This window comes from Tachypleus tridentatus, chromosome 1 (genome assembly GCF_004210375.1).
Source record: "Tachypleus tridentatus isolate NWPU-2018 chromosome 1, ASM421037v1, whole genome shotgun sequence".
NCBI classification, from domain to species: domain Eukaryota; kingdom Metazoa; phylum Arthropoda; class Merostomata; order Xiphosura; family Limulidae; genus Tachypleus; species Tachypleus tridentatus.
Window position 1 is genome coordinate 72901325 of NC_134825.1, and position 19570 is coordinate 72920894.

The 19570-nt window shown below is 34.4% G+C and overlaps 2 protein-coding genes across 2 annotated transcripts in view; both read right to left on the reverse strand.

The window, feature by feature from the left end:
* Positions 1-2504, reverse strand: part of LOC143252173 (uncharacterized) — a 75093-nt gene extending 72589 nt beyond the window's left edge. The window contains exon 1 of the mRNA XM_076503902.1: positions 1500-2504. The gene's annotated coding sequence lies outside the window, so the exon portion shown is untranslated. The remainder of the gene's footprint in view (positions 1-1499) is intronic.
* Positions 1-17600, reverse strand: part of LOC143232543 (uncharacterized) — a 36468-nt gene extending 18868 nt beyond the window's left edge. Inside the window, exons 1-4 of the mRNA XM_076468116.1 lie at positions 17472-17600; positions 16108-16203; positions 2816-3972; positions 1500-2387 (exon numbers count right to left, since the gene is read on the reverse strand). Of these exons, the coding sequence (XP_076324231.1) occupies positions 1500-2387; positions 2816-3905 (1978 nt within the window). The 5' untranslated portion in view covers positions 3906-3972; positions 16108-16203; positions 17472-17600. The remainder of the gene's footprint in view (positions 1-1499; positions 2388-2815; positions 3973-16107; positions 16204-17471) is intronic.
* Positions 17601-19570: the final 1970 nt, after the last annotated feature.

The window sequence follows — 19570 nt, forward strand, 5'->3', positions numbered from 1 at the left end:
ACACTTACATTAAGAAACAATTATGCCTTGTGTATATGTCATTCTGATACATGTTAGATGTGGATATCTTCAATGTTTATATCCACACATGCATTGATGTTTGTAAATTTGTGATAGGTTAATAAAAGCAAAGAAATTATTGTCTGTGGCACTGTGATGTACTCTGAAGAATACTCACTTTGAAACTGGTTAAAGTTGTAAATTTTTCCCATTTTAAAAACAAGTGTGTATGATTATTCCATTATAATAATTAGAAGTTCAAGCAGATATTCATTAGCAACCAATCCAAAGTAATTAATCCATTAATCTTTAAAAGGTAGTACAACAAGAGTTGATATTCAATTACTGACTGCCTTACAAATCTACTTTGATAATCTACTTGAAGCCATTTCTTTTTTTATTGTAAATTGTGTGGGTAGAAAGGCTGGACAAATTGGACATAACTAATCAACAGGTTACCCCCTAGATATCTCACCCATAAATGTACAAATCCACCTGATAGGACTCACTCATTTCATTGATAATTGCATGACTGAGGCTTATGCTAAGATAAGAAGCCATGCAACATCCAGGAACTCAGTTACAAAATGCATGAATTATCCAATTAATCATTTTTGTTTGGGATATGCACCTAATACTTACCACAAAATAAGTGTTCAATATCAGCAATTAGAATAAGGTAAGCATCAGTTCATGAAAATTATTGAATTTTTCAAATTTTTCATACGTGAATGTACCTGTAAAATTACAATCTTTATAACTTAGCTCAGAAACCTATGCATGAAATACTTTGGGTTCTGGGTTAGCAAGAACCCTTATTAAAATGGTGATCACAAATTATTTTCTTACACTTCCACACATGTACACACCATTTCCAATCCTTATTTGAAATGTTACCCACAAAATATTTTACAACTGAGCAGTTATTGAAAATCATGTGATTAATAGTACAGTAGAAATTTATTCTAAAACATTTCAATACATTTGCAACTTAAAAAAAAATTTTTAAAATTGATCAACGTATCATTTATTTGAAATTTTAATAAAACAAATCACTCTTTATACATGCTTGCAGCATTAAAATATTGGTCAAGACATAAAGAGCTATTTTTTGGTTTTAAATTACAAGCCACGTTAAAATACACACTAAAATAATGAAAAAATTTTGAATTTCTTTGAGCACAGAAGCAGTGGTTTTGCTAAAATTATATTTTAAACACATTTTTTAAAAATGTGATGCACTTCACAGAATAAAAATGGGTAGCTCTAACATATCTACATTTAATTATCATCAGCCAAGCTAAGATTATAATGGAGACTTGTCCAGTGGAGCTTCATGTTGTAGTTTTTACAAACATACACATCATGTTCTTTCATACATTGGGGTCTTACGATGTACATCTTTATGGTGTAATTCAAGTGCTTATTATGCAGGAGTTTATGGTAAGAACTTATGTTCTCACATATGTTAATACATTTATAATCATATGTATACTTACTATTTTTTTTTCTTGTTCTTCCAACTGTTCCTCTGTCAGTTGTTGGTGCTCCTCGTACAAAATTTTCTAGCTTTTCAACTGCACTGTATTCCTTAACTTTCTCACTTTTCTCTACTTCTGTTCTTTCACTGTCTATTTGTTCAGCTAATTCCACTTTTTTGGATTTAATTTCTTCACTACTCATTAGATCTGGAGAATCTGATGGCACTGGCTGACTTCTGTCCAAGCTTTCTTTATTATTTTTAGTAGATATTGAGTAATCACTACTGTTCTGCTGTTTTGAACTTTCTGTTGATTCACTGTTTTCCTTTTGCTTCGAGATTCTAACATCATTTACATTCAAACTCTTTGAAATGCTCTTCTCAAAGGATGATGTTATATGTTCAGTAACAACATCTGATTGCTCAATATTACATTTTTGCTCACCTATCTGTGCTGTGTCTAAGTCTGTACTAGCAGTTTTGGAAGACGTGCTCTGGGTTTCATTGTTTTCATGATTTACTCGTTCTTTTTTACTTGACTTATCAAGAAATTCTGAACAGGCAACTTCTGCAAGTTTCTCAATGTCATCCCACACACCAGCAGGCTTTTCACTTTGTTTTGTGCTTTCTTTTTCTTTACCTGAATCAACATGAACATCTTCAGTCATCTCCCCAACCTCAGCTGTTGTCCCAATGTCCTCAATTACATGAAGAGAAACATCACACTTTACTTTGTCTCCAAATACAACATCAGGAGCAAAACATTCTCCTCCAGCAACAATATGCCCAGTATTTGTTATCTCCACACCTCCTGCAACTGCCTCATCCCGCACGCCCTCCACCACCGACTCATCCTGCACGTCCTCCACCACCGACTCACCCCGCACGTCCTCCACCACCGACTTACCTCAGATGTCCTCCACCACTGACTTCACCTTGGATCATCACCACCGACTCACCTGCTCATGCGTCATCCACCACCGATTTCACTTCAGATTGCGTCCTCCACCACCGACTCACCCGCTGCGATCATCACCGCCGACTCATCCCCGGTCATCACCGCACTCACTGCTTATCTCACCGATGTTCGTTCACTGATTCATCTCCGATGCTCTCACTACTACTGGATTATCACCAGATGCGGGTCGTCCGCCAGATGTTCTCCGCCTGATTTATCTCTAGCGTTCTCTCACCACTGACTTCACTCTTCACTGATTTCACTTTTCCGGTTTCTTCCGCAACCATCTCTCCTGTAGGTCTTCTACAACCACCTCTCCTGCTGTATCGCTCTGTATTAACCACCTCTCTCCTGCATCGTCCTGTATAACCACTTACTCTCCTGCATCGCCCTGTACAACCACTTCTCTCCCTGCACGTCCTGCACAACCACCTCTCCCTGCACGTCCTGCACAACTATCTCTTCCTGCACATCCTGCACAACTACCTCACTTTGCATATCTTCCATCTCAATCTGCACGTCTTCCACAACTGCCTCACTTTGTACTGCTTCCATGATTAATTTAAATCGTATATCATTCTCAGGTATTTCACTTTGTCCATCTTCATTACTACACACTTCATGAACAAGGTCTTCACTTTGCAAATTCTTCAAAATTGTTTGATCTTGCATTTCTTTCACATCTGTTACACTTTGCAACTTCTCCACAAATGATTTACTCCAACTTTTTTCCATAAATGTCTTATCTTGCACCTCCTCTGCCACAGTTCCTTTTTTCAAATTTTCTTGCACTTCCACAACAGAATCACTAACAACTTTCAAAACTTTTTCTTCATGTTTAACATCAAGAAATTCCTGTACCTTTTCTTTCACAGAATAATTTTCCAACTCTTTGTTTCTTTCTAAAAGTTTGCCATTTCCTTGCATTTCATATTCTTTTTCAATGTTAAAATGTCCATCCATGCACTTATTTTCTGATAAATCATGTTCTTCTTGTAATTGTTCCTGACTGACCAAGTCACCTTTATCTTTTATTCCCACTTGACAACTTTCTTCTTTCTTGGTTCTGACATCTTCTTCAAAAGCTACTTTCTCCTTTACACTGATATTTAAATCGGCTGTTTTCCTGTACAGAGAACTTGAAGTGGGAAATTCACCAGTTGACTCTCTTGCTGGTGAAAAGATAGGATGTGATGGATAAACTTCATCATGTTGTGAACGTGATGGAGATATGTTCAATGAGCCTGTTTCTATACGTACCACTTCCTCACGAATACTCTCTTCTCCAGTGTCCATTACATCCTCCAAAGGAAGTTCAATTTCTACTTCCACTGCATCAGATTCTTCCACAGACACAGTCACTTCAGGCTCTCTTGGAATTTCTACTACCTTTGTTTCCCGTTTCTGAACTGGCTTTTTAGCTTTTAAAAATTTTGCCCTTGTTCGTCTTCTAGGTGTATCATCCATGATGAAATGTGAACTCAAGTTAAAAAATGGTTTCTTTTGTAGCAAGTAGATGAAATCACAAAATGATCTGTAATAAGAAAAAAAACAAAGATAAACATTATATGTTTATTATACACATTTATTTACTATACAATGTGTGTTTAGTTATATACACCTGCACTACTTTATCCTTCTACCTTTAAACAATCTTGTGGACAATAAAATTTAAAAATTAACTAAATATAAAGAGTATTATCAAATTCCACTGTATACTAACTCTCTTAAGTGTCTTTTCAACTGATTAGAATTGAATTAATGATAAATGTTCATCACTTATAAATGCCTAAAAACCGTAGCGTGACTATAATAATCATAACTCGCCAGGAAGACTAACAGGTAAGTACAAAAACCACCGTCAGTCACCTGAAGTTGGCCTTTCCAGTCCTGGTTTCGAGTCACTTAGTGTTACGGTCAGTTTCTAATTTCAAATTTAACTGGATGAACTGTGATTTTTAAAAGGGAGCCACATTGAAAAGTTGTAAAGTACAAATTAATAAACTTAAATGGCTTTAAAAAGATTAATGGCCTTTAAAAAACTAAAAACAATACCAAGGTGGACAGTGTCACCATCACCAATAACACTGTCTAACATTATGGACAAACCTTGGGATAGAACTTGCTTAAAATGGTGCCATCGTTGTGACAAGAAAGTAAAATGTGGCTTATTGTGATCTGAGTGTTACACAAACTACACACTGATGCATCAGTTCCAGATAAAAAAAAATGATGAGTTATAAAACTGTGACCAATGCACAGTCTAGTTAGAATAACTTCCTCTTTTCGATCCTCATGGTAACAAGACGGCCAAAGTCCAATATAGGGTTTTATTTGGAAAAGCTTATTTTCACATTGCTCACTCCAAGTCGACTGCCAGCTGGCATGGAGCCGAGTCTTGATTATAGGACCTTGATCCATGTATGGGACAGACACAGCAGTGATAGTGCCAGAGCAGATAGACTTAGCTGCAGTGTCGGTGAGCTTGTTCTCACGAACGCCAATGCAGCCTGGTATCCAGAAAAACTGGATAGCAGGAGATGTTAAACAGAAATGGGCCAGTTGGTTTTAAATATCTGCAGGAACAGAGTGTAAACAAATGTGAAGACATTCCAGGGCCAGTAGAGAACTAAGCAAGTCAGTATAAATAGTGCAGTTTGAGTACTGCTTAGCTTCTATGTGATCCAGGGCAAGAGAAATAGCATACAGTTCAGCAGTGAACACAGAAGCTGTAGAAAGGATTCTGCACACAACCACCAAACCATGGCAGAGCCAACACAGTCACCTGATTTCAAACCATCTGTATAAACAGGAATGGAAGGATGGTTCATAAGATGTTCAGCAAATAACAGACAGTATTTGCAATCCAGACTGTTTGCTTTTCTAAGATGACTTAAAGACAGGTCATAATTGGGGACTGCAAGAAGCCATGGTGGGATGGACTGACTAGTGGATACAGCAATGTTATCCAAAGACAGACCCAATTCATTGAACAGCGCCTGGATAAAAAAGCCAAAAGGAGCAATGGCACACCGTCTGTTCTGAAAAAGTATGGCCTACCAAGGAAGGAAAACACAACCTCAGGTGGGATGCTTTGGTAAGGAATGAAGTTTTGAAGCATATAGTAAACACAGTTGCAAACGGTGGAGGTGCAAAGAAGGTTCATGAGACTACGTATAAGCTCTGAACTGGGGAAGTGCAGAAAGCTCCAGTGCAGAGCAGAAGTCCTTGATGATGAATAGAGTCTAGCATCTTTAAGGTCGATGGTCTGGCAGAGCCATGAACCAGTGATCCATAGTCGAGTTCTGATTGAATAAGAGCATGATATATATTTAGTATAGAACATCAATCTGCTCCCCAAGTGGTGGTAGAGAGGACAAGGAGGATGTTCAGTGCTCTTGTACATTTGACCTGTAGTTGCTTGATGTGCTATAAAGGTCAGCTTACAGTCAAAGATAAGCCCCAAGAACTTTGTCTCAGGGACCACAGACAGCAAAACTTCACTGATACGGAGTTCAGGATCAAGCTGAATACTCTGTTAGCAGTAAAAGTGCATGCAAATGGTTTTAGAGAGAGAGAAATTAAAGCCGTTTGCTGTGGTCCACTTCAGTAAAAATTGAGGGCAATCTGTAGCTGCTGCTCAATACACATCATGTTCGATGACTGACATGAGATGTGAAAAGGACAGGAGAGTGTCGAACTTACACGAACTCAAAATCTCCTGTCCATTAAAAATTTTTTAATAAAAAAGGGCAAATGGCCACATAACCCATATATATGGGTCTCACAAAATGCCATACCTCCATCTTGTATCATAAGCCTTCTCAATGTCATAAAATACTGATACAAGATGTCGTTTGAGAAAGGCTTCTCTGACTGATGTTTCAAGTCGAATCAGGTGGTCCATGGTGGAGTGCTGTCGCCAGAACCCACACGGGGTGGGCGAGAAGAAGTTGTTTGATTCAAGGAACCAAACAAGATGAGCATTAATTATCCTCTCTAAAGTCTTACAGAGACAGCTCATCAAAGCAATTGGATGGTAGTTTGAAAAAATCTTGGGATTCTTCCCAGGCTTGGAGAAAGGCAGGACAATAGCCTAACACCAGGAATCACGAAAAACATTCTCCTGCCAGATCCGGTTAAAAACAACCAAAAGGATAGCAAGAGAAGCAGGAGATAGATGGTACAACAACTCATAGCATATATCATCAGGTTCAACCAATGTACTGCCACACTGATAAAGGGCCAGTTTGAGTTCCACCAGTGTAATCGGACAATTATCGTCAGAGAAAATCAGCTCAAAAGGAAAGGGTTAATTACTCTGCCCGAGTCTTGATGGCTAAAATGATGGAAGAAGAAGCAGAAGTGCTAGATACCTGGCAAAAGCTTTCACCTAAAGTATTGGCAATGCTCTGGGTATTAGTTAAGTCCTTCCCATTAGAGAACAAGATCAAGAGGGTTACAGAATGATATTTCCCACTGATCTTTCGAATCTTGTCCCAAATAACTTTGGAACTGGTGGTAGAGGATATGTTGGTTGTGAACGTAACCCAAGATTCCTTCTGGCTTTGACGTCTTACCCATCAAGCATGTGCATGGGCCCGCAGGAAAGCAATGAGGTTTGAGTGTGTTGGATATCTACGGAAAGTATCCCAGGCTTGTTTTTGAGCCTTCCATGCCATGTGGCAGGCAGGATTCCACCATTGATGAGGATCTAGTGGAAAACGTGTCGAGGTTTTAGGAATACATTGAGCAGCACCTTATATAATACAGTCAATTACTGTTGCCACACAGTCATCTATTGATGGCTTACAGACAATGGCAGAATCAAGTTATGCAAGAACAGTGAAAGAGGGCCAGTTTGCCTGATCCAGCTTCCACATAGGTAGGGTGGCATCAACCATGGCCAGTCTCTCTCAAGATTATAGAGAAATGATCACTGCCTTATGGATTATTGTCACCCACCATGAAAAATGGGAAAATAATGAAGGGGAGCAAATTGAGAGATCAATAGTGGTAAAGGACTGACTAGGTGCATGGAAATAAGTAGAAGAACCAGTATTGAAAAGAGAAAGGTTATGATCAGAGAGGGTACGCTCTACAGAGCAACCCCTCCAATCAATATCAGCACTTTCCCAAAGGGGATGATGTCCATTAAAGTCCCCCAGGATGAAAAAGGGAGATGGCAACTGTTCAATGAGCATTAAGATCTGACTGATCATGTCTCTCCAAAAGACAGGTAGAGAGAACAAACAGTGAAGACTATGGCCTCCAAAAATGGGTTGAGAGGCAAAGACAGGGTAGGCACATGCTGATTGGCCAACAGTGCCACCCCTCCATGCACTCATCCATCACACAGCCTGTCATTTCTGTATAAAGAAAACTACCAAAAGGTGACTGTATCGGCAGGTTTCAGAAATGTTTCTTGTAAGGAAAGACAAAGAGGATGGTAGAAAGCAATCAGTGTTTTGATGTCATCCAGATTAGAATGTAAACCTCGACAGTTCCATTGTATCAGGGTGGCCATTTTTATTTACGTGTAGACAAATTGGGCAGAAAACCCTTCCGTTTACAACCACATCTTTTTTCCCTTACTTTCCTTATTCGAGGGAGGTCTATCGACCTCCATGGATCCTGCCCTGGGTTGATTGGGCAGGTCTTTGCTGTTGGAAGGGGATTCCAGAGACTGAGGATATGAACGAATGATTGTTTTGCATCTTGGGGTGAGAGAGAAAGATGGATCTGAGGAAATGCCTGTACCAGGAACCAAAGGATGTGGATCTTGGGATTTGGTGGAATATATACAGGGTGTTCAGAAAGTCACTGTGCAGTTTTGTAATCATAATTTATTCAGTCTATTTCAAGCCAGCAACTGATAGCAGTGTTTAGAAACAAAATAAGAAGGATCCAGGCCTGTATTAATGCCAACGAGGGTCACTTTCAACATTGTTTATAATTGTCATTTATATTTACTTCCTGTATTCTATATTGAAACATGTCTGTTGATAAATATATGTGCACAGTGACTTTCCAAACACCCTGTATAAGGGACAGAGATTGGTGTTGAAATTGATTCATCAACCTTTTTAATCATGAAGGTCAAAAGACTTTTCATCTGTTTGGAGAACAATTCTTTAGGAGGCACAGAGATCTGTCTGCACTCCCATAGTAGCTGTGGAACAAAGTGCAGCAGCATATGTCCGAGATTAGGTGGTGGACAGCAATTTTAGAACCTCAGGATAGGTAATGTTATGAATCGTTTTCAAATGCTGCACCTGTTTTTTTTCCAATCATTTAGAACAAGAATGAAAGTAGGACAGGTGAAAGCCATTGCAACTGATGCAATGAAGGTCCGTTTCACACTCTTAGGCATCATGGTCCTAGCCACTGCTACGAACACACATCAAGGAACTACAACATGATGTCTTTGAGTGACCGAATCGTTGACACTGGAAACATCGGAGAGGGTTTGGAGTGCATGGCCATACTCTGCAATTAAGATAACCTGCCTTGATGGTGACGTATATGTCAGAATGAGGACATTGGTCAGCACCATAATTCCATCTTTGCGAGTGGAGATATGCCTCACTGCAGAAACTCCTTAGATGGAGAAACCAGCGAAAATTTTTGACTATGGGATGTTCGTCAAATCCCTCTCAACAATAACTCCTTGTGGTGAATTCAAAGTAGCATCAGGTGTAACCTCAATAGGTATATCCCCAATTGCCTTTGAATGCAACAGGAGTTTACTGTGTTGAGATGTGGATGTTTCCACCAATATGTCATCAGATCGAAGCTTTTTTACTGATTTTGGAGAGCCAGAAAGTCCCTCTAGTCCATTCTGAATGAAAAAAAAAGACATTTGCCCTAAAGGTTTGTCTGAAAGTGAGTGCAATATAAGAAAATAACGTACAATTGGTACAGATGGTGAGGATTGCTGCTCAAGATCTTCAAGACATGGCTGTTTACCTATAGACTGTTTTTTCACTATTTCATTAAGATTTTTAATTGAAGTATCCATAATAAATAAAGGAAAATTTCAGTGCCCACTGACCCTACCCACCATGGAGCCCTACGAGGGGAAATATAACAATGTCAAACAAGGACACTGCAGCAACGCCAGGGTTTAGTGATCACTATACCCAAACACCAACAGCAGATATAATGTCCACAACACCTATTGAGAACATCCAACACTGGTACTTGGTTGACCTTAGCCCAAGTGGACCAGCCAATTGACCCAAAGGGGGCCACCCCAATGCTGCCCATTTACAGGAATTCAAGTCCAAAGTGGTATGTTAGGGTTGGACCCCTCAACCACCAGGATCCTCTCCTCCTCTTCATGAGTTGCCATGCACAGCATACATGTAGGTGAATGTTTAGATCCCAGAGGAGGTAAACTGAAAGAACAGAACCCTCCCTGGACGGTTCCCTCACCATGTACAGGAATCCACACCAATGGGCAAAGATAAAGTAATAAAAGAAATTTCTTATTACATCCAGTGCAATCTGTGCCATAAATACTTTAAATTTATAGAACTCCAGTATTTTTATACATCCCATGTTCAAAAAATATGTATTTTTGTACATATTTAAAATTATAACTCATGTTTTACTAAAGCATTAAGTTTTGTGAATTTCTAATCTGACCTAAGTAAAATGAAATTGTTTGCCAAAATAAGTTCAGACAATTACATGAATCTTCCAGCATGCTCAAGATCAGACTACACTAGCCTTTGATATTTCATTAAACAATACAAAACATCATTATCAAAGATTTTCTGACAGTATAAATATACACACAGGGTTTGTGTAAAAAAAGAATTCATGTATAATTGTTGATATCAAAGTCAGCATTGTTCCAAACAGTTTAACCCTACAATTACAGAAACTCCTGTACTGCACACATGATGAGATTTTTACACTGAAAATTTAATTAATCAATCTTACTATCAATAAAATTAGCACTGAAATTTACATTATAGTTGAAAGTTTTATATTATCTAAGTTTCAGTTCCTTTACTTAATATAAACCTTAAAGAAAAATATTCTTAAACTTCAGTGTGAAGCACAAGTTCACAAAATTGACTTCCTCTGTAACTTATAACTTAAATAGTTCTTCTGGAGCTCTTGATAGATGCTATGCCTACTCTCTACACATACATTTGCAATTTCTCAGGTAGTTATATTTCAGCCATATATTTGTAACCAATATAAAAGGCCACATTTTTAAATACTACTTCCCAATATTTATTTTAAAATTGGCATGAATAATTCCACAAAGAACTTGTCAAATGCTCTCAGCACTGTTTCTACTTGAATCAATGCTATCACTTAACATTATTTCTCACCTATAAACTAGTTAAGTAGACAAATTTTATTTAGGATTTAGTTTTAAACTTCAATTATGTTTAAAAATGCACAATAGAAAGAATTTGAAATTTTGTTTAAACATAAGCCAAACTGCCTCAATTTATCAAGTTCAGTATAGTAGACAAATGTCTCAATATTCTGATGACAGCTGCAATAAGAGATCATGCAAAATGACTGAAAAGTAAAAATTTGTAACTATGAACATGAACTAAGATTTAAGATTATTTGATGAAATTTTAAAAAGGTATGTACATTTTATTTCCTTTTCCAATTTAAACAGTTCATTGCACAATATGTTTATGATAACACTTGAAATATTCAGTGAGAATGCAAATGACTATGATACAATTAACAAATATTTAATTAAAACTGTCTCATTCTCTGTGTACAAAATACTTGTAATCTTGAACAAAAACTTACTAATTATTGTGAAGATATATAAAGAAAGCACAGAGGTATTGCAAGTGTTGTCGAACATGTATCATTCTCTGTATCAGAAGTAGCCAAACGGGTTCAACCATACAACCATAAAGTTAAGGGACCTGTTGCCCCTTCTATGAAAATTAAAGGGACATGGTAGAAATTTTTGAGGTTGCATTTCATACATTGCTTTTCACAATGAAAACTATTACAAAGGATGAACAAATTATATTTAGCTGATGGAACAGGACTACATTAGCAATTTTACTAGTTACTTCCACATATCAATATTAGAACACTTTGGGCTTCCAAAGCAAAATCTTCAGTTATCTACATGGATGTGGTACATTACTAACACATTGACATTAATGATGTTATAAATAGTACAGAGGTTTGCTTGGGTTATATTAGTAATTATGTTTGTATTTAATAGCTCTCCAATAATGTAATTCACAAGCAAATGTTCTTAACCTTTATTTACTTTCTTTTTGGCACAGACTTACAATAATAACCCATAAACAACATAGGGAAGTGTGAAATTAGTTGTATACCTAGCTAAAATCATTGTGGCTAGCTTTTCAGTTGCCCACACTGAAGGCAAGTCATACCAATTCAATAAAGGAAACATTTAAGATTCATTCTGGATGTAGTGTCATAAACACACTAGTGGTCTTCTGATTAGTCAAAAATGAAATGAAAGGTTGTAATTTAAAACACTTGTTTTGTAGAATATAGACCTACTGATGAATGTTTTCCCATTAGAATTATAAGTGTGTACAATGAATTGCCTGACATTCAGGCCTTTTCATGGGGAAAAAAAAAGTGCACAGTCATTTGTATGCAAAAGTTTAACATTACTATATATTCACATTAATAGTTGTTCCTTTCAGCAAAATTATAGAAAAAGAAACTACACAGCATTACTATATTATGTGGAAATGTTTAATTCTGAGTTGTTTATTTCTTCAAGATCCTTTTCATGATCATCACATTTCCCTCTTATGATTTTTTGTTCAATAATCTCCACTTTCCCATAACCTTGAAACATCTGTTTGCTTCAAGAATAATCACAATGAATTAACGATCTATTGGTATGCTAATCATTGCATTTTTATAACATTACCACTTACCTCAGGAATATTAAAAATGTAATGTGATATGTAACTGTAAGGCTTTTAATGTGTGCAACAAGCATGATATTAGATTTGCACATGCAACTGTATGCTTCAAATAAAAAACATTAGGCATCACTGTGTGTATTGTACCTTTAAACTTCATTGATTATATATGAAGCTTAAACTTTGAACTTGAAATAATATTTTTCTGCTGTTTTTGTGGCCGATGGATGACCTTTAACTCTTTCACCCCAGAAAGTTTAGTCTTACTTTCAAAATTTTAAACTAATTTGTTTATGATATACCAATCAGCATAGCATAAAATCTTAGATAAGAATCTATATCTTAATATTATACAAATTTTAAATTCCTAATTCCACAGGGATATATTTTAAAAATTCTGAATTATCCCTGGTGTGATGTGACATTTTCTCTAGGGATCTTGTTTTCTCTATTTATAAGAGTAAGAAATTAAACATAACTTACTCACTACAGAATCATTATTGTTCAAACAAACAATTCTTGTAGTCTTTATTTAGTTACAGAGCTATCAATAGAAAATCAGACCCTTTCTGCCATCTCCTCTTTTTTAGGATATGTTAAGAGTTCTTTCTTACATTTAATTATATATTACATGTAACTACTAAAAAGTAAAGGTTTTCACCTATCAAATGACATATTGCGTAACGCTGTGCTCTCAAAAGATAACTGTCAGCTTCACTTAAATTACAAACAAATTCCTCTGAGAAACTTAGCAAATAGCTTGGGTGAAATTGTAAGAACTCTTGTCATACAGTTAGAAGTCCAGAAATATTATAAGAGGTAGTGGACATTGTTTACTTTTTGTGTGTGTTATTAGTCTATGTTCTTTGGTGAATTACTAAATTAAATAAACTTTTTAATGCACTACTACCATCAGTATGAAAAAGTAGGCTTACATGTCATCAACAAATGACATCAAGAAAAAAAGATTTACTAAGTACTTTATTGTTTTTCACTTTTACTCTTAGTAACTAGCATGTAAAAATAGCAATCTTTTTAGGTTAGTTTATATTAAATAAAATAAATAATAATTTTAAAAAATATATACTATATAAGCAAAGATAAGTAGATCACTATGTTAACTAGTTACAAAATACAATCAGTTGAATAAATTTGAAAATAACTGTTAAGCATGTTTTGATACACATTGCCCTCCATGTGGTGAAAATCACTGACAAGAAAACTTAAAAGATTTACTTGTTTAAAATTATTAAACATAAGTTAAAGTGATTTCAATCATATTTAAACCTCTAATATGGAAAATTAATACAGAACAAACACAGTAAAATTTCTTTTTTCTGAAAATACAATGACAAAAAATTAATGTTTGTTTCTTGCTCAAAGTGCTACAGTCCTAAGGTATGGTGAAATAACAATGGTAACATGAGTTGAAAGCTGACAAAAATGCATCTTTTAACCCTTTCCAGACAAGTCATAGGTCAAAGGCCATGTCATCATGTTCGTTGACTCACATTCAAAATATTACTGAACTTATGTTAATAAGTTTGGTATCAAATTGTAGATTTTAGTACAAATTTTAGTGTTACACATTACTAAATTTAAAAATAAATATTAAAAACACAGTTAAAAATAAATTTTTGTGTCACATGTTGAATGCAGCACTGATTCAAATTAGATATTTGTTATGTCGAAATACCAAGTCTATAGTTTCATACATATTAGTAACTAAAACTATCAATACTGTCAAGCTAGAATATAAAATGAGGTTATCTTTTCATTTTGCTGATATATGGCATATGTACTGAATGAAAGACAACGACTCCATTCATATCTTTCCATCTTTGAAAATGGTCCCTTACATACACTTACTACAATATATGATGTGAATAACCAACTCACAGCTTAAAATGTCTGCTAGTGCTTTTCTTGAACAGTTTAATGTGTTTGGAAGCTACCTTGTTTTTTGTAACCAATATTTCAAGGAGTTAGATCATGTCTCAAAGTCTGCTCAAAATTTCTCATTTTGTTTAGAAATAAATACCTCTTAGTTACTAAGCTTTATAAACTATTGTACAACTCTGTTGCATCCATATAGTAATTTATGATCTTTTTATTATTTTGTATACATAAAAACCTAAAACAAATGTCATGTCCTTCACATTAAATTTTAAAAGGCTTAACAACCTACGTCAAGCAGCAACCAAGCGCAAACATCACAGCCAAAAGTTTAATACACTGTTTGATATACTTTTTATTAACCTTCTATGTTCTAAGAAAAATAAGTTTAATAACTTATTTCTAAACAGTAATAATCTATATACATAATGTATATATAGCTGAAATGTGTGTGTATTTTACAAAATACCAGTTTACTGAGATACAGCCAAGACAAGGTCACTTTGTTAAAACTAAAGGTCAGTTTTATATTATTTGATAAGACAGCACAAGTGCATGTGTACCACACCATTCACACTACTGTATTGTTAGCCAGACATGGATGGAAGGTCAATATAACAAATGTACATAAACATATATATTGTGATATTTAAGCTATTTAAACATTTAAGTTTTTGTGTTATAATCTGTTGTCATTCTAGAATGAAAAAAAGCATAATTTATATTTATTTCCTTTTTTCTTTATCACAGTTACATGACTGGTCACTTCTACTAAACCCGTACAGAGATTCAGAAGTAAAAATAACAGATAAAACAGAAGTTTTTTCTCAAGAAACATTTGATAACTATTTGAACATTATATAGATTTTACATGGAAATTTGAAAATTTTCTGATGCATGAAAGTATTTTTAATCTTAAAATGAAAATTACTTTTCATGTTGGATAGGCAACATCCAAAAGGAAAAAAACTAAATAAAAACCTGAAGACTTAATAAAAAAATTTTAAATTTTGCAAAAAAAAGCACTGTATAAGTTTATTGATAATCTGTTAAATTTTGTTAACACAGACTATTAATTTAAAAGTTATAGCATGAAAACTATTACAAGCACGAAATGGCTACCAGTTCCATCCCACTGACCAAGCCCATGCTGAAAGAGTTTAAAATATATACATAATATGTGAAATTAATTAATTTAAGTTTAAAACCAGAATAAAATTCAATGTATTAAAAAAGTTTTTATGATGTTTAAATTAATATACACATTAATTAAAATATGTCATTTCAAATATTTCAGTCAACAAGTATGAACTGAAATGGTTATCAGTAATCTGAAATTTTAAATAACCTCACAACAGCAAACTTCATTTGTAAGGCATTTTCAACTCACTTCACACTTCAAAGATCTCTCAGATTGCATCAGTTTAGTAATACAGTTACTGTTACTTTAGTGAAGATGATTAATGATAGTAATTATATGTTCACACAAATCAGTTTGTTATCAGCTCATAACCAAAAGCACAATTTGAAATGTAAAATGACAGTTATATTCTGCAGCTTTCTACACTGGACTGTTCTTTAAAGTTCAATATATTCAAAAGCAAGAATATCAACAAGGGTATAAAATATGAGAGAAACGTGTTACATAATAAATGAATTTAACAACAAAATATGTAATGCTTAAAACACTATTCTTCAAACTTATTTTTGTAAAAGTAATTTTAGCAATATATTGATAAAATAAGAGACTACTTTAATTAATGAATAACTATTATACCATAACAAAGATATAACAAGACAATTTAATACTTCAAAGCTGTCACTGCACATACAGCCTTTAAAGAGTAAATATGTAAACCCACCCTTTATTTCAGGAAACCATCATTTTCTCTATTAAGCTCTTGTAAGTTGCTGGCCTCCTCTACTGCAGATGTCATTCATTTCTTTATTCAACCATCCTGTCAAAAATAAAAATTGTATTTACTGGGATACAGCATGTCTATTACAAATCTCAAGTTTGTATCTTATTTTGTATCATCCTATTTTCTCCAAAATTTAGCAATGAAGAATCAAGGATTTTATCCTATCAATCCCACCAGTAACTTTATAAACTTCAATAAGATCACCATTTAACTCATTTAAAGAAAAAAATAAATATTAACCTATCTATATAAAATAACATTTCTATTCTCAGCTTCTTTAAATAATAAGTGCTATTCCAAATACAGAAACAAAAGCAAAATGTTAATGCTTGTGTAGAAAAATTATTGTATTACATTTCTGACTTAGTACAAGGTTATAATATACTACAGAAATTCTATATTAATGGTGCATTTATTTACCAGCAAACTTTATTTAAAAATAACGTACTAACAACAGAAGTTAACAGTTCAGATAAAATTATGGCAAATGTGTTGCATATTTTAACATCAATATCCATTATAATATCTTAACACACAAACTTTTCTTTTGATCCTTTTTGTGATCAACTTTCTGTTTCTCATGTCTCTCACTTAGTCAATGAAAAATATTCATAAAACCTATTAATTACATTTATCCTTATAAAATTATGGATCACTGGCATTCTCAATATCCATGATACTGCACTTATAAATCAAAAATTCAAGTAACTTGATGGAGCTTACACTTGGTGCAGCCATTATAACTTTCTTCACTCTTCAGCAAATTGTTGGTTACATTTACAGTAAGCAATAGCTAAAATTCTGTTAATAACCTTTTGTTCCATCAGTGGCCCATGATGTTTCTACTTACCTCAGCTGCATCTCCAATGTGAATTTACTTAACATTAATACTTCGGGTTAACCTAGTAGTATTAGTAGTAGGTACTTTACTACTAGTGCTAGTTGTAATGTTATATTACTAAACAGTGAACACTACCAACATCTGATTTATTCCCCCCCCGAGTCTATAACAAATAATCCATTCAGATACAAAAGTATTTGCATGCACGCATCTCTACAATACACTTTCGAGCGTCGTAACAGCACACAGAACTTCAACACAATGGAAAAGCAATACGACTTGTACGAGTTTCGACGCCATGATTCTCGTTTCTGACACGGCCAACCATGTCCAACAGTCACTGTACACTGGCCCTACATCATGGGCCTCCCAGAGATGTGAATATTTACAACACTTTTACCCTAATTCGTAATACACACAACATTTATTTCGTTACAATACAACAATACAATTTTTAACTCACCTAAACAACAATTTCTTTCAAACCATCCTCTTTTTTTCGCATATTATACATACACAACTTCCCGCGTTGAAAAACTGCGAAGTATATCACTTATACTCTTGGTAGCAAGTCTTCTAACTACAAATCTCCATCTATGACGATAACATTATTATTTTTTTAACAATAGAAAATAGCAGATGTTTTATGTACGATAATTAGTTACTCTTTGACTTTTTGGAGTCATTTAATGAATATACGAATTCACATGCCTCATTGTTATATTTGCGATAGAAAAATACTTGTATATGTAAACAACAAAAAATTAATATTTTGCTTAAATTTTAACTTTAAACGATGCAAGGAGAAAACCAAAAGTAATTCAATCCATCAAAGCTTTTGCATTTTCAGTTTGTATGAGGAAAATGAAAAGTTTAAGCTAGTGTAACAAGGTGCATGTTTTGTTACTTTAAAGTTTAGAATAATTAACATTATTATTGTGTTACATACATGAAACATAATAATCTAAACAGATAAAACAAACATGTATCTCAGGACGGCTGGTATTGGTATTAACCCTTTTACTAATAAAGCTGAGGACAACGTTTCAACCTTCTTAGGTCATCTTCAGATTAACAACGTACCGCCTTCAAAGTATTTTCATCTGTAAAGGACATATGATTAATTACTCATAAAAATGACATATTTTTTAATTATTATAAAATGTTTTAATATATTTCATACCTGTTTCAAAACACTGAGCTTGAGAGTTACATAACACTAGAGTGGGGTGATGTTACATATTTCATAGAGTGTTATCAATTCCTCTATTTCTTGGTAGTGTATTTCCATGCGTGAATACGGTATTACTTTAAATTGTTTACACTTGCATACGTGATATTTGTAGATTCAGCTTATATCTTTACAAGTATCAAACATGCCAGTCTTATAATAACAGATGCAAAGTTCGATATATGTGGAGTACAGTATTTAACAACTTGATTGGGATTATTGGCTTATGTGAAATAAGGAGAATGATTAAGTGGGATGGAAAACAAAATCATATTTCTACAATAAAACAAAAGAAAGTAAAACTTCTACTACACTGTGTTTATTCTCACAACTTTCACTCTTTCGTGAATGATATCCAAATAATGTTTTTATTTGCTGACATTCTAGTAGAACTGAGCTTAGAAAGTGCACTTAAAAATTCAATAAGTAAACTTGGTTTCTTTGTTCAGTAGGCAAAAATCACCTCTTGAACTTGTTCCTTCACAGCATTGGTTGGCTGTAATATACAGACAATGTCAATTCGGACAGCAAAGAACAGTATAATCATCACATATACATATCTTTATGCAGAATAAATACTACCTACTACAGAGAACATAAAACAAAGCAACCAGAACAAGGCAATCTTAGTGAGTTTCTGGATATCGTGATTATATTAAGTTCTTTGAAACTGAATGTGTATTCTTTCATGAGCTGGCTGATGATAAATGTTAGTCAAACACCTTTGATTCTGCAATGACTTTATGTATAGGAAGTACAATGTATAGGTTTCATAGAGACGTAATCCACGGCAAAGTACTTAGAGTCCAAATTAAAATAGAAAGTTGGTTGAATTGTAGTTGATCAAAGGATTAGTTGAGTGCACATGTTAAAGGAGGCTTAAACAAGTTTTTACAATCAAAACACTGACATTGGTTACTGTTCAAGCAATGTGCCTGCATCTGTATGCTTAATGTGTACTTTTGCCTAATCTTACTTGAAGAATGTGTGTCTGAGGAACTGAAGAATTTCCTGATCCTCGTTCTTTTTTTATTTTTCGAATAAAATGAAACAATGGAAAAATACACTCTTTATCTCAAACTTGGCCTTATTTCTTGCTCAGTGTCTGGTTGTCACGCAAACAGCATTTAATTCCAGTGGGAATGAATAGTTGTCAAAGCTGCAATAGATATCTAAACAACTAGAATAGGTAATACTGACCTTGCATTTATTTGTTGGTGGTACATTAATCCTTTCCTAATTACGCTTATAGCTTGCGGACTTCATACTTCCAAACTGTATTTGTAATAAAACAACATTAGAAAAATATCCAGTGAAACTGTTTACTAAAA